At 43.3% G+C, this 14,669-nt stretch overlaps 1 protein-coding gene across 7 annotated transcripts in view; it reads right to left on the bottom strand.

The window, feature by feature from the left end:
* Positions 1 to 83: 83 nt before the first annotated feature.
* Positions 84 to 14,669, bottom strand: part of LOC115157710 (rho GTPase-activating protein 22) — a 35,907-nt gene continuing 21,321 nt past the window's right edge. For 4 of the 7 annotated variants that reach the window (XM_029706163.1, XM_029706169.1, XM_029706177.1 and 1 more), the window contains 7 exons: positions 9,268 to 9,399; positions 6,006 to 6,213; positions 3,948 to 4,080; positions 3,701 to 3,774; positions 3,463 to 3,584; positions 2,145 to 3,105; positions 84 to 1,863 (listed from right to left, as the gene is read on the bottom strand). In XM_029706163.1, the coding sequence (XP_029562023.1) occupies positions 1,641 to 1,863; positions 2,145 to 3,105; positions 3,463 to 3,584; positions 3,701 to 3,774; positions 3,948 to 4,080; positions 6,006 to 6,213; positions 9,268 to 9,399 (1,853 nt within the window). In that variant the 3' untranslated portion in view covers positions 84 to 1,640. Of the gene's footprint in view, positions 1,864 to 2,144; positions 3,106 to 3,462; positions 3,585 to 3,700; positions 3,775 to 3,947; positions 4,081 to 6,005; positions 6,214 to 6,488; positions 7,367 to 9,267; positions 9,400 to 13,456; positions 14,586 to 14,669 lie in introns of those variants that run through there. The other 3 variants (XM_029706179.1, XM_029706175.1, XM_029706190.1) reach the window with 3 other exon arrangements.

Here is a 14,669-nt window from a genome sequence, read left to right on the forward strand (position 1 = left end):
TTGCGCTTGATCTTAATATGTGGTATAATGTGTTGGAATTGTAAGACACTCTGAGCTAAGTAGAAGATGCACTGAACACAAGCTTGCTGACCCATACATAAGGTATCAGTCACGAAATGACACCTGTCATCTTTATTTACTTAGATTGCCATAATGCCATTCATTACAAGTGTGTAGATTCATAATAAATAAGCAACTTAAATCTTAATCAAAGACACAAGAAACATTCAGCCTAAGTTTGTTTTAAGAGATACACATTTCAACTGCAATCATCAACAGGGCGAACACTAGACGCTTGTCTATAACGGTCGTCTTTCAAAACACCACCTTGTAAACAGTAGCATATGAACAGCATATGAAAAGGGTCTGTATAAAATGTAAAAACAAAACAAAAAATAGTCACATTACCTTAATGAATGCACATTATTATACTGCTTATAGTGGTCTTCAAGAACCAAATCATGTTTCGTGTTCAAGCCTCAAGACATTTCTATGCAGTAGCAGTAATCATTTGCTGAAAAAGGGGATTCTATCAACACTTTCACCACATGCAACGCTCACATGAGAATGTTCTGGGAAATGAATATAATTGTTATCCATTCAAATCTATATCAATGTTTTAAGAATTTGTTTAGGCTCAATTTACAGGGCTGGCTTGATCAACAACACAGTTACATTCACTAAAGTATACACCATTTTTTCAAAATGTTCAATTAATGGCGGTGCATAAAGATGTCAGAATTCAGGTTTGACTTTGTTTTACCACTATATACTGGATTATTAAACTACAGCCTGCGACATGGTTCAACACGCCAATAAATCAGAACATTATACTTCTTTGTTTTTAAATCGCCGGCGTCTTGGAGCTAGAATTGGGATCATGTATACTGTCCTAACGACAACACTGGAGTACAGGAGAGCAATACAGCGAACTTATCAAACGAGGTATTTGCGGCAAGTACATGGGGGCCTTTATGCACCTCCGCGATTGTCATCTTACTGCAAGTGACTGAGGATGTCATGTGACTCTTCAACAAATTTGGAGTAGTGATAAAGTTAAGCAATACATGTACCATGTGAGTATTATTGACAGTAATTGACTAACTACACCTCTGGACAAGCACCCAACAATTTATTTTATCGAAATCAAAAAGTCTGCAAAGGCACAGCCAGCACACTTCTTCATTGTTCCTTCGAGGGCAGTAGTCAGCTTCATGTGCCCCAAACCAATATGGCGGCTTCAACCCTGGTCCTTAGCAGAGTCCAGCTTTGGTAATGTTGTATTTGCATATTGTGTACTGTTGTAGGCAGCATATGATTAACACAGCAGGGATTATTGTATAGTCATAATGATAGAAGTTGAAACCCTTTGCTTTACATTAAAAGTATACTGACAGAGTTGACCAGAGTAAACCAAGGACCGAGGCTTTGTCACCAAACGACACGGAATTCCATCCAGATAGATACTCGTGGTAGTCATAGGCACACTTTGAGGCCTGAGGAAACATTGAGAGACGCAGCTGCCTGCGTTGGACAACATGCAGTATTATTCACTGAGTCCATGTAGTTGTCAGTCTTGCTTGCCAGACTCATGGCACTCGGCTGTGGGAAGAGACTATAGAGGTCTATGACCAGGGCTATTAAATGTCACTAGTCCTTGCTCCCAGAGCCAGGTCCCCCAGAGTGGAGAAGAAGTCCTCCATTTCCTTCTCCAGGAGCCGGTTCCTGTTCTCTGCGTCGTGACGGGCTCGCTCTGAGTTGCGGAGCTTGATCTCCAGCATCCGCTGCTTTTTTCTCTCCTGCTCCATCTCCTGCTCCAGACGCTCCATCTGAGCACACAGCGCCGCACTGGACTCCTCCAGCCTGCCGGGGGCACACACACACACATATGTTGATTTTACACAAATGTAGAGCTGGCACTCAATACAAGTCACCCGAGAAAGATTGTTGACAGATTTACAGCAATATTGAGTATTTTGGAGGGGAAAATATTTTTGTCCTTTGATTTTTTGGGACACTAGGAATCAATCTACTCAGACAGTGCATATTTTGTTGTTATGTTCACATTAACTGTTTCTCAGAAGTTTCATTCAAAATTCTGACTTATAAACCCCCATAGTACAATAAATAAGCTACAGACATACTTTTTGATCCTGGTCTCGTAGGCCACCTTCTGTTTCCTCAGCTCATCCTTCAGACCCTCCACCAGGCTGGTAAGTGCTTTGGAGCCTCCATCAAGGTCTTCTGGCGTCACGATGGACGGCACCACCATATTGGCTATGGTGTTCCCGTTGTCACTGCAGCCTGCACTGCTAACACACAGCTCCATGGCTTCACTACTGTCCTGCTCTTGCTCTGAGACCCTATCTCCAACTCTCTCCTCCACCCGGCCTCCCCTCTGACCCTGGCCCGGGCCCTGGGGTGAGGCTAGCTCCTGCCATTGGCACTCCTCTAGACCCTTCCCATTACCACAGTTAGGCCCTGAGGGCTCGCTGCCTGAGTCGGATGTGGAGATGTCACAGGAGGAGGTAGACCAAGGTGTGCTGGCTACACTAGGGCCACTGCCCATGCTGGAGGAAGAAGTGACGTTGTCGTAGGTGGACAGTCTCTGGGAAAAGCCGGTGGAGTCCCTGACACGCTCCCCCGAGGAGGTGCGCCTGTGGCTCCTCAGAGAGGACAGCCCGTTCATCAGCCAGTTGCCACTGGGGGACACGGTGGTGACGTCGGCCTGAGGAGGGGGCCGTGGTGTTGAGGTGCCCTTGAAGGAGTACTTCCAAGAGGGAAGGTTCTTGGTCTGCTTGCTGGGGCTGACCACCGTCTCCCCCTTCCCTGAAGGAGCTAGTCTAGGTGGAGGGGTGGTGGCAGCACAGAGCTTTGCGTCCAGAGAAGAGGCGCTGCTGCAGGCGAGGTCCTCGTTGGGGTTGGTGGGGCAGTTCTGGAGGTCCTCCTCGGAGATCCAGCCACCGATGCTGTGCTGCTGGAGCCGTTGGCCCTGGAGGGTCACCTCTGGCTGGGGAACAAGGACCTCCAGCTCCCCCCTCCCCGAGTACAGACGGTTATGTTCACTGATCATTACGGTCATGAGGCTTTGGACTAGGGAGGTCCCTTTACAGGAAATAAAAAACAATAAGGAACTATACTGTACAACGCTGCTCTACTTTAGATTTGACATGTTTTATGAACTAGAGATAGACAAGATGAGTCATGAATAGATAACATGCAATAGTGACGTTTCTCTGTACTCTGCTTTCCATACATTTACATTTACATTTACGTCATTTAGCAGACGCTCTTATCCAGAGCGACTTACAAATTAGGCTAATGTACTTCGCTTTCCATAGGCTAATCTACTCTGCCTCATACCTCCCAGACAGTTGTATAAAAAAATATTAGGAATGTCTCAAATGATTAATACAGTGCCTATTAATATCAGTATAATATAAAATGAATGAGAGTTCACACCTTCCATAATAGCCACCGGGTCCTCCATTTTGGGTCGGAGGATATTTGGTCCAAATACTGTGGCCAGGTTCTGTACACTCATCTTGTTTTTGTTTGCGTGAGACTGGACCTCGTCAAGAAACCTATAAAGGAAGGCATGGCACGGTGGGATGGAATTAAAACGATATGAAAATGGCACTGTGATAAAATACGATTTTTGAGATCTTCAAAAGAAGGAGTTGTATGTTTGTGGACGTACATGCATATATACTTCAGGAGATTGTAGTTGGCGGGAGGAAGATTGCTCACTTGCTTGCCCAGCTCCTGTACACCCTAAAAGATGAGATGAAAAGATACAGTATCACCATCACTTGTTTCTTCACACAGACAACATGTACTTGAACACTGGTTTCTATGGAATGACAGAGCAGTTCTGTTCTTTGGCTTCGGTGTCATAGTGTGAATACTAACATGAACTGGAACTAGCGCAGAGAAGTGTCTCTTACCTCCTCCACGTCTTTGGCCAGCAGCTGAGCACAGGAGAGGAAGTCCTCATACTTGGAGAAAGGGACCACAGGCTCAGGAAGTTCACGGAGGTAGAGCTTCAGCAGGGATGCCACCGTGTGGACGTCAGTGTTACTGCAAGAGGGTACAAAATAGTTATCTATTCATACTAACTGTATGAATCAGTCCAATAGCAAGTGCTATAGCCTTAGTGGCCAACAGTAGAGGGATTTATTGTGTGTTTCACAGGCGGCTGGTGGCACCTTAATTGGGAAGGACGGGCTCATAGTAATGGCTGTAATGGAATGAAGTCAAAACATCATACACATGGTTTACTTATGTTTGATACCATTCCATTCACTTCATTCCAGTCGTTGTTATGAGCCGTTCTCCCCTCACCAGCCTCGTGTGTATACACTATCACAGTACAGGATGCGTACTCAGAGCAGGCGCTGACCAGCTGTCTTCACGGACATTTTTAACCTCTCCCTGACTTAGTCTGTAATGTCTACATGTTTTATACAGACCGCCATAGTCCCTGTGCCCAAGAGCGCCAAGGTAACCTGCCTAAATGACTACCGCCCCGTAGCACTCACATCTGTAGCCATGAAATACTTTGAAAGGCTGGTCATGGCTCACATCAACACCATCATACCAGAAATCCTGGACCCACTCCAATTCACATACCGCCCAAACGGATTCACAGAAGACGCAATCTCTATTGCACTTCACACTGCCCTCTCCCACCTGGACAAAAGGAACACCTACGTGAGAATGCTGTTCAGCGTTCAACACCATAGTGCCCTCCAAGCTCATCACTAAGCTAAAGACCCTCGGACTGAACACATCCCTTTGCAACTGGATCCTGGATTTCCTGATGGGTCGCCCCCAGGTGGTGAGGGTAGGCAGCAACACATCCACCACACTGACCCCCAACACGGAGGCCCATCATGGGTGTGTGCTTAGTCCCCTCCTGTACTGCCTGTTCACCTACGACTGTGTGGCCACACACGACTCCAACACGACGGTGATATGGCTGATCACCCATGACGATGAGACAGCATACAGGGAGGAGGTCAGCGACCTGGCAGTGTGGTGCCAGGACAACAACCACTCCCTCAATGTGAGAAAGACAAAAAAGCTGATTCTTGATTACAGGAACAGGAGGGCCGAGCCTGACTGGTTGATCACCGCTTGGTATGGCAACTTCTCAGCATCCGACTGCAAGGCGCTACAGAGAGTAATGTGTACGGCCCAGAACATCACTAGGACTGAGCTCCCTACCCTTCAGGACCTCTATACCAGGCGGTGTCAGAGGAAGGCCCTAAAAATTGTCAAAGACTCCAGCCACCCAAGTCATAGACTGTTCTCTCTGCTACCGCACGGCAAGCAGTAAGTACCGGAGCGCCAAGTCTGGGACCAAAAGGCTCCTGAACAGTTTCTACCACCAATACATAAGACTGCTGAACAACCATTAATCAAATGGCTATCCGGACTATTTGCATTGACTCCCTTATTTTGCACTGACTCTCTTGCACAGGCTCGATGTACACTCACTGGAATCTAACCACAAACTCGCAAATACTACACACACACACACACACACACACACACACACACACACACACACACACACACACACACACACACACACACACACACACACACACACACAAACTGCTATTATCTGTTTATTATCTATGTATAGTCACTTTACCCCTACCTACATGCACATACCTCAATTACCTCGACTGACCCGTACCCCTGCACATTACCAGTACCCATTGTAAGTAGCCTCGTTATTGTATTTTATTGTGTTACTATTTTTCCTTTTATTTATTTACCAAATGTTTTAACTTTTTTAAGGGCTTGTAAGTAAGCATTTCATGCTAAGGTCTACACCTGTTGTATTCAGTGCATGTGACAAATAACATTTTATTTTATTTGACTGTCAATAATTGACCACTGCCACCATTACTGTGGCCACCACTTCTACTTCCAGCTGAACAAATAGCAAGTCAGCACTTTTTGCCATTCAATAACAGCAAATGCAGATCTACCTGTCAAACAGAGGCTTATCCCCACAGTCAAAGGCTTCCTGTAGATCCTTTACCAGGTTAGCCTGCCCTGGCATCCGAAAGAGGCCCTCCTCATCCAGACCGCGTTCCCTTATGAAGTCCACACACTGCTCCACCAGAAGAGGTGCCAGGCGCTGCCCAAATTTCTTCTCATACTGGACTGTGTCTTCTAAATGCTGGCCAAATATACCTGCAGGCAAAAAACATGGTTTACATACAGTATAGGGTTCTGTATTTCAGTATTTTATGATGGTTGTCATTCATTCAATTAAAAAAGTTTTAACATATTAAAATGACAAATCAATGGAAAGTTATCTTCAGGAATACCAATATGCAGTTTGTCAACATTCAGTAGTTGGATGAACAGTAAACACAACATGCAAATGAAATAAAGGAGAAAGAGGAAGGACAAACAGTTCAGACAGTCTTCACATCTACATCGGTCAATCGCCCACCGCATCTCACCTGATTGTGCGCAACACCGCCTCTCAACACAGCTGCAACCACTAGACACTGACAGATCAAAGTAGTCGTAGTACATCATCGAGCAAGTGCTACACAGAATCAGAGCGCGCTTTTCATACATTCCAAAGCCACATTTACCAAGCAGCGACGGTCGAAGTAATTCAATCCAGTCTGGCTCGTGCACTGGAGATGACTGGTTTTCTAATAACACGTAATGACCGTAATGACACATCTATAGACGTTGGTAATAGCGCAGCGTCCGAGCAGAAGTGAGAAGAAGATGAGCAAGAGATAAAAGGTTTGGCGGCAGATAGTCAGCACATCAAAATGTAAATAACAGACATGGAAGTGTCACGGGTTCTGCCAGCAGTATTCCTGTTAACGACAGTTCTATAAATTGGCAACAGTTCTATTCTTGATGGAGAGCGAGAACTGGAAAGCATTCCTGCAGCCATGTAAATTTGAGACGATGGAAACGAAATACACTCCAGTGCAACAGAACATTCAGGGGCCAATACAAAACGTGTCAATAGGCCTCAAATACTGTACAGATGAAATCCTGCTGTTATCAGCAATCTGGTGTATATCCTCCTGGTGTAAAATGGAAATGATAGCCAACCGTTTTCAGTTTAGGCCCTATTTACATGAATTAGACATGTCGGGCTAAAGAAGAGTGAATTTTGTCATTGCATGCTCCTTTTAAAATGTAATGTATGAAGCCACAAGTACTGGCTACAATATAGTGACTCCCTTCCAGTTCCAGAGAGTTGGTTGGTTTAAAGTTACGGCAATGATCACAGACATACTGTGATCCTCCTATTTATAACGTCCTTTTTGTAACATAATATCTGTATATCCAGCTGCCTCCACACAACCTAGCCTAGTTATATTTCTGGACACACGTCAAGGATAGTAGCATACAGTAGACTAGCCTCCAGTGCAACGTTAGCAACTGTACAGGGTGTAAAGACAGACTAGTGAGGAAATGAAGACTTAGTGCTCTGAAAGGACCTTTTATTCTGTTCTGAACATACAGTGCATTCAGAAAGTATTCAGACCCCTTGTCTTTTTCCACATTTTGTTAATTACAGCCTTATTCTAAAATATATTACATACTGACAAAAACATTTTAGACATTTTTGCAAATATATATAAAAAAATATATATAAAAAAATATCACATTTACATAAGTATTCCGACTCTTTACTCAGTACTTTGTTGTAGCTCCTTTGGCAGCGATTACAACCTCAAGTCTTCTTCGGTAAGACATTAAAAGCTTGGCACACAGATCCTCTCAAGCTCTGTCAGGTTGGATGGGGAACATCGCTGCACAGCTATTTTCAGGTCTCTCCCGAGATGTTTGATTGGGTTCAAGTCCGGGCTCTGGCTGGGCCACTCAAGGACATTCAAAGACTTGTCCAGAACCCACTCCTGCAATGTCCTGGCTGTTTGCTTAGGGTCGTTGTCCTGTTGGAAGGTGAACCTTCGCCCCAGTCTCATGTCCTGAGAACTGGGGCGAAGCAGGTTTTCATCAAGGATCTCTCTGTACTTTGCTCCGTTCATCTTTCCCTCGATCCTGACTAGTCTCCCAGTCCCTGCCACTGAAAAACATCCCCACAGCATGATGCTGCCACCACCATGCTTCACCGTGATGCTTGGCATTCAGGACAAAGAGTTCAATCTTGGTTTCATCTGACCAGAGAATCTTGTTTCTCATGGTCTGACAGTCCTTTAGGTGCCTTTTGGCAAACTCCAAGCAGGCTGTCATGAGCCTTTTATTGAAGAGTGGCTTCTGTCTGGCCACTCTACCATAAAGGCCTGATTGGTGAAGTGCTGCAGAGATGGTTGTCCTTCTGGAAGGTTCTCCCATCGCCACATAGGAACTCTGTCAGAGTGACCATCGGGTTCTTGGTCACCTCCCTGAACAAGGCACTTCTCCCCCGATTGCTCAGTTTGGCCGGGCGGCCAGCTCTAGGAAGAGTCTTGGTGGTTCCAAACTTCTTCCATTTAAGAATGATGGAAGCCACTGTGTTCTTGGGGACCTTCAATGCTGCAGGCATTTTGTGTTACCCTTCCCCAGATCTGATCCTCGACACAATCCTGTCTCAGAGCTTTACGGACAATTCCTTCAACCTCATGGCTTGGTTTTTACTTTGACATGTACTGTCAACTGTGGGACCTTATATAGACAGGTGTGTGCCTTTCCAAATCATGTCCAATCAATTGAATTTACTACAGGTGGACTCCAATAAATTTGTAGAAACATCTCAAGGATGATCAATGGAAACAGGATGCACCTGAGCTCAGTTTTGAGTCTCATTGCAAAGGGTCGGAATACTTATGTAAATACGGTATTTCTGTTTGTTTTTTATATAAAAACCTGTTTTTGCTTTGTCATTATTGTGTGTGATTGTCAAAGATGTTTTATTTATTTAATCAATTTTAGAATAAGGCTGTAACGTAACAAAATGTGGAAAGAGTCAAGGGGTCTGAATACTTTCTGAATGCACAGTACGTCATAAAATGATCTTCTGTCTGTCAAACCACTGACCCCATAAAGCACTAGACAAAGACGTTTGAGTGACATATACAAAGAGCATAATGTGAGCCTGTACCAGAATATGCCTTCACTGAGATTTAGAGTGCATTTTGTAATCATTCTGTCTAGTAATATAACTCTGGACAAAGCAGTTTACCTCTAGCCCGGCTAAACCAGCCTGAACAAAGCAAAACAACGGTGAAACATAGCAAAATCATTTGGAATGCCAGGCTAGTTTACCTCCTCCAAAGGGTGCCCAGATGACCCGTCTTATGGCCTTGACCCAGTCATCCATGTCACTCTGAGAGTTGGCCATGAGCAGAAAGGCCTCATGACTGAGCGCAGCACGGTCCTTTTCTCCTCCTGGACCACCTGAGCGAGAAAGAGAGAGAGAAAGAGAGAGAGAAAGAGAGAGAAAGAAAGAAAAAGAGCAAGAGAGAGATTAAGAGAGAGAAATGGAGAGAAAGAAAGAGAGATGGGGAGAGCGAGAAAGAGAGAGATGGAGAGAGGGAGAGAGAGAGATGAGTGGAATTAGTCTTTGAAAAGTACATATTTTTGCCAGACTCCAATCTTGGGGAAGACTGGACTGATGTTAATTAAAGGTTGATGAGTCCAGCAGCCACTTCAATATCCTCCCATGTTTTCCCCCATACCACAGCTCTACAGGGAGGGATGGTTTCCTTCAAGATCCCATCCCTGTACTAGGCTACAATATGAGATATTGTGAATGGTCAACAACCTCTGACTCCTCAAAAATCTAATTGTCTAAATTAAAATTCTGATTCGATTTTCAGCAAATCAAGCTAATTATCATCTGCCCTCATCTCAGGCCTATCAGTTGTAACTAATTAGTACCACTAGATGGTGGAGTTGATTTGTTTAGAATACAGTGACAGCTACAAACGTAACAGAATGACTGAAATACCAATATAGACTACATGTCTCAATTGATTGACCCTAATTGTCACATTTAAGTGATTAATCAGATATAATTATTTAGATGTCATTTTACTGTGGTCCAGTTATATGTTATGGTATCTCTTGCCATGTTACTCAATAGCATTTAGCTTTGGGAAGGTACACCAAATATAAACAGCAGTGTCATAAAGTTAAATGCCTTTGTCACCCAGCTCAGCAAATTCACACCTTTATCACTGAGTAGACCAGTTGCTGTGTACTCATGTGACCCCTACACTCAGAGAAAAAAGGGTTCCAAAAGGGTTCTTCGGCTTTCCCCATAGCAGAAACGTTTTTGGTTCCATGTTGAACCCTCAGTGGAAAGGGTTTTACCTGGAACCAAAAAGGTGTCTTCAAACGGTTCTCCTATGGGGACAGCCAAAGAACCATTTTAGGTTCTAGATAGCACTTTTTTTTAAGAGTGTAGATACAGGGTTGTATTCTAGTACTTAGCTGAAATTCTTTAGTCATCATTACTTTCATCATTATTACCACATGCATAATATTATTTTGATGAAGTACAGATGTCGGATCTTAATATGACCAATTTCGTCGTAGGAGAAAAATAATCCTGCGCAGGACGATTTGAATGAATATCGAAAATGTAGAATCGATGTCAGGGGGCAGCTGGAAGTGGCGTTTGTAGGCTGTAAAATGCAGTACAATACCTAGGGGGTTATGGCTTGCAAAACGCTGCAAAACAACCGACCTCATACCATCAAGTATTCTCATGGCTTGCTAAAGTGTTGTGAAATGCCATAGCGCAGTTTTCTGAGCAGCACACTTCAAAGCCAAGCATTACAGGCTCGCGGCCAGTGCTGTGCAATCATTTTTACACTTTGTATGACTGGAAACTAATGTTGGTGTAGCCTACTGTTGTTGTTTAACCAATCCAAAAGCAGCTACCTCCTGCCTACCTGCCTCCAGAGGCACCTAGTTTAGTAGTTAGCACTTTTCCAGTAGGTTACTGCCATTTGCAATGAGATTCAAAGGCAGCATCACGTGATAACGCATTCAAATTCCAGAGCGTGAAACGTTTGCAGTCACATTGTAGCCACTGTAGCAGTGTGAGCTAGTGATGGGCAATCCGGCTCGTTCCGCTCAGCTCACCAAAAAGAGACGGCACTTTTGGCTCCCAAACGGCTCTTTAAAAAAAATTGGTTTTGTATTTTTTCAAGTCAAACAGTTTGTGATAGTTTGACTATGATTGGTGTTAAAACAATTCTAATTAAATTATTAAATCATACATAACCACAATGTATTTAAAAATTCATCGGTTTGTTATGAAAAAGAATGCTATTAAACATTTGCATTTAAAGTATAACTTTTTAATGTATATGAACAAAGTGCATATAAATGTAACAATTCAAAATGAATACAATCTGAACAACATAATAATAGAATATTGCACCATATCAAAGAAAAATAAATAACAATGTGTAAAACTGCAGCATCCCACTTAAAACATTAAACTGGTCCCTATTTTCTCTCTCTTCTTTAGAGGGAACGGATGTGGCCACTATGCAGAGTCTCCCTGTCATGACTTTAGTAAGCCGTGGGTAGACAGAGGCCTTGTTCTTCCACCAGCTCAGAGGATCTGCAGATCTTTGGAGGAGGGGCTCCTCCAAATAGGATCGGACCTCCATTATGGCATCTACTCAGGGATTCCTTCGTGCTGCATCCCCAGTTGCTCTCTCGTCAAACAGCATCCAAACAACAGACGTTTGTGGCACTACTGCTGGTGCTTCTGCTCCATCTGATCCCTCTTCTTCCTGTTTCCCTGGTGCCTGAGCCAGCTGACTACAGGGGCTGTCCCTCCCTGCTGCGGAGGTTATTCTTTGAAGAGCTTCATCAATCGTTCTGGCATCACTGAAGGCTAACTTCTTAAACCTGGGGTCAAGTGCAGCAGTTTCTGATAGCACGTGATTATATTCCATTCCGTGGAACTTTCTGTCCATTGATGAACATAGGGTGTCCATCAACTCTGTCACATGTCCTGTGGTTACATTTGCTTCTCTCTGGCGGCTGGCTGTGATTCGCTGCAGACCCTTACACAGGAGTATCATTTTTGAGGCTGTCACATAGCTGAAAAGAGAGAGCAGTAACTTATTAGTTCAGGTTCATGTTTTGTCTACTGATACTACATTCTCATCTACTGCTCATATACATATATAATACTGGATTAAATAATGATGTAGTAAAAAACTGCTTACTGTACCTCTCTCCACTGATCTCCACAGTGACCTGCTCAAAGGGTTCCAGGACTCTGCACACCTCCTCCACCACCTCCCATTCCTCTTGGGTCAGAGCATCAACAGGTGCATTGACATTGGCCAGGGTAGAGATGATGGCATCCTTTGACTCAAGAAACTGTTTCAACATATAAAATGTTGAATTCCACCTTGTAGTGCAGTCTTGTTTAGGCCTCAGCTCAGGCATCCCCATCTGGCGTTGTGTAGACTTTAGTTTTTCAGCACCTACTGTGCTCCTGTGGAAGTATTCCACAGCTGCTTTCACTTTGTCCACGGTGGGCTTCATCACCTTCAGAGCATCTCTTACAATCAGGTTGATTGTGTGGGCAAGACATGGATGATGGTTCCATGTAAAAATGTTCATGGCTTTGGTTATGTTAGCTGCATTGTCGCTAACACAACAGACCACTTTTCCATCTACTTGCCATTCTCAACAGTTCCTCTGTCAAGTTCTCTGAGGTGTGCCTGTCGCTGAACTCAAAGCAGTCCAGAAGACAGCTAGACATCAAAAAATCTTCAATGAAGTGACATGTAACCGACATGTAAGAAGTGGTTACCCTTGATGTCCAGCAGTCAGTGGTAAGGCAAACTGCAATAGCTTTTTGGACTCTTTCCCACACTGAAGCCTGTGTGCTCTCGTACAGTTATGGAATAAGTGATTTTGAAAGGGTTTTCCTGCTTGGATTTAGACTATTGCTATAATAATTTCTAAAACCTGTCCTCCACAATCAAAAATGGCTGGAAATCGGTGGGAATCATTTTAGCCAATATGCAATATCAATTTGGCCTTGTTTGGCTAGACTGTGGGTCGCAGAGTAGGCCTACTTGACTGAGTGGATACGTGGAGGTGCTGGCTCCACCACTATCACTAGCAGGCCCGCTAGTTTCTCAAAGCTCCGCTACAGCTAGCTTCACAGTTGGGTGCACAGTTCACATATGCCGGTGTAGGTTGTGCGTAGAACCGGCTTTATATTAGATTTTGTTTTGGCAAATTCTACACTGTGATCTAACATTGTCTACATTATTAAAACGCATCCAAATGCTACTGTGCTTCCGACTCATTTTCCAGCTATTGTTTTCACAGCTGTCCTTCCTCTCTCCTCGGCTGCTAAGTGTGTGACTAGTGTGAGCAACTAATGATAGCAATCTCCTCAACAACCATCTCAAAATGGAAATATCTGACACAAATAAACAAGTAACTGAATCCATCTCCTCAGTACCTGTTAATGAAGTTGACACCGACCAGAATAATTATCCTTCGGAATAGGGTCCTCCTCTCGCATATTGCTTGGTCTGCTGCTCCATCATTGTAAGCTTGCATGCATGATATTATACAGGCTACGATTTTTTGAGATCGCTAAATAATATATTTTACTGACTGTTTAAGAATGATTAATAGCCAGAATAGTGGTTTCACTGTGAAGTTAATATTGCTTTAGAGCTGATAATGTGCTTCTCTAATGAGTAGGCTTGCATTGTAAGTAATTCATATAACTATCACACCCGTGCATATTATTAAATGACATTGATTTATGATTTATATTTGTTGATAACTAATATTGAAAGGTGATATGATGCATAATAACTAGATTAGAAGGCCAAGGCTACTTCATCCTAATGTAAGCTAAATGCATTGTATACAAAACAAATACTGGCATGTGATAAAGGACATGTCCAATATAATTATGTAAATGCATATCAAACAGGAATATATATTAAATGAATACAGCATTGTAATATGATTGATGCCTTTCTCTCCTTGCAGTGGATTAGACAGATGCAGTCACCAGATACTTTAGATGCCCAAGCCTCAAAACCAGAAACATGACACATCAACAATTGTCATTTTAAATAAATGTTAACTTTTTTTATTGGTTTTCCTGTATCAGTGCATGAGTCCTTCAAACACAGTCCATTGTACAAAATAAATAATTACCAAGTGAGGGATTTCAAGGAGATTAACCCCCAACATTCATAAGCTTGTTCAGTACATAAGCTTGTTCAGCCACAGGTTTTTTTTATAGACAGGACCGGAGTTTACAGGTTTTTTTTGGTTCCAGCCCTTCACTAACACCTAATTCAACTAATTGTGGTCTAAATTGAAGACTTGTTCAAAGTGCAATCCCCTGGGTCAGACGTCACATCTGTATTTTAGAATGAGCTTCATAAATTACAATGTCCTAACAAATCTGCATGATACACAATAACATGGGTGAATCTATTTCTATTTAACATTGTGATGTAACACTCCTGAATAATATCCTGGGATATATGGTGATTATCCTGGTGACTGGGAGGTTCACAACAAGTTATTTACATCTGCAGGGTGTCGTGGTGGGATCCTTCATCCTGGAACAAGCAGAGACAAGGGGGGAGTAGTTAACCTCACTGCTCAAATTTCAGTAACGTTACTGGTTCAAGTTGCTGAAGCCA

The sequence above is a fragment of the Salmo trutta genome, chromosome 2, assembly GCF_901001165.1.
Source record: "Salmo trutta chromosome 2, fSalTru1.1, whole genome shotgun sequence".
NCBI lineage: Eukaryota > Metazoa > Chordata > Actinopteri > Salmoniformes > Salmonidae > Salmo > Salmo trutta.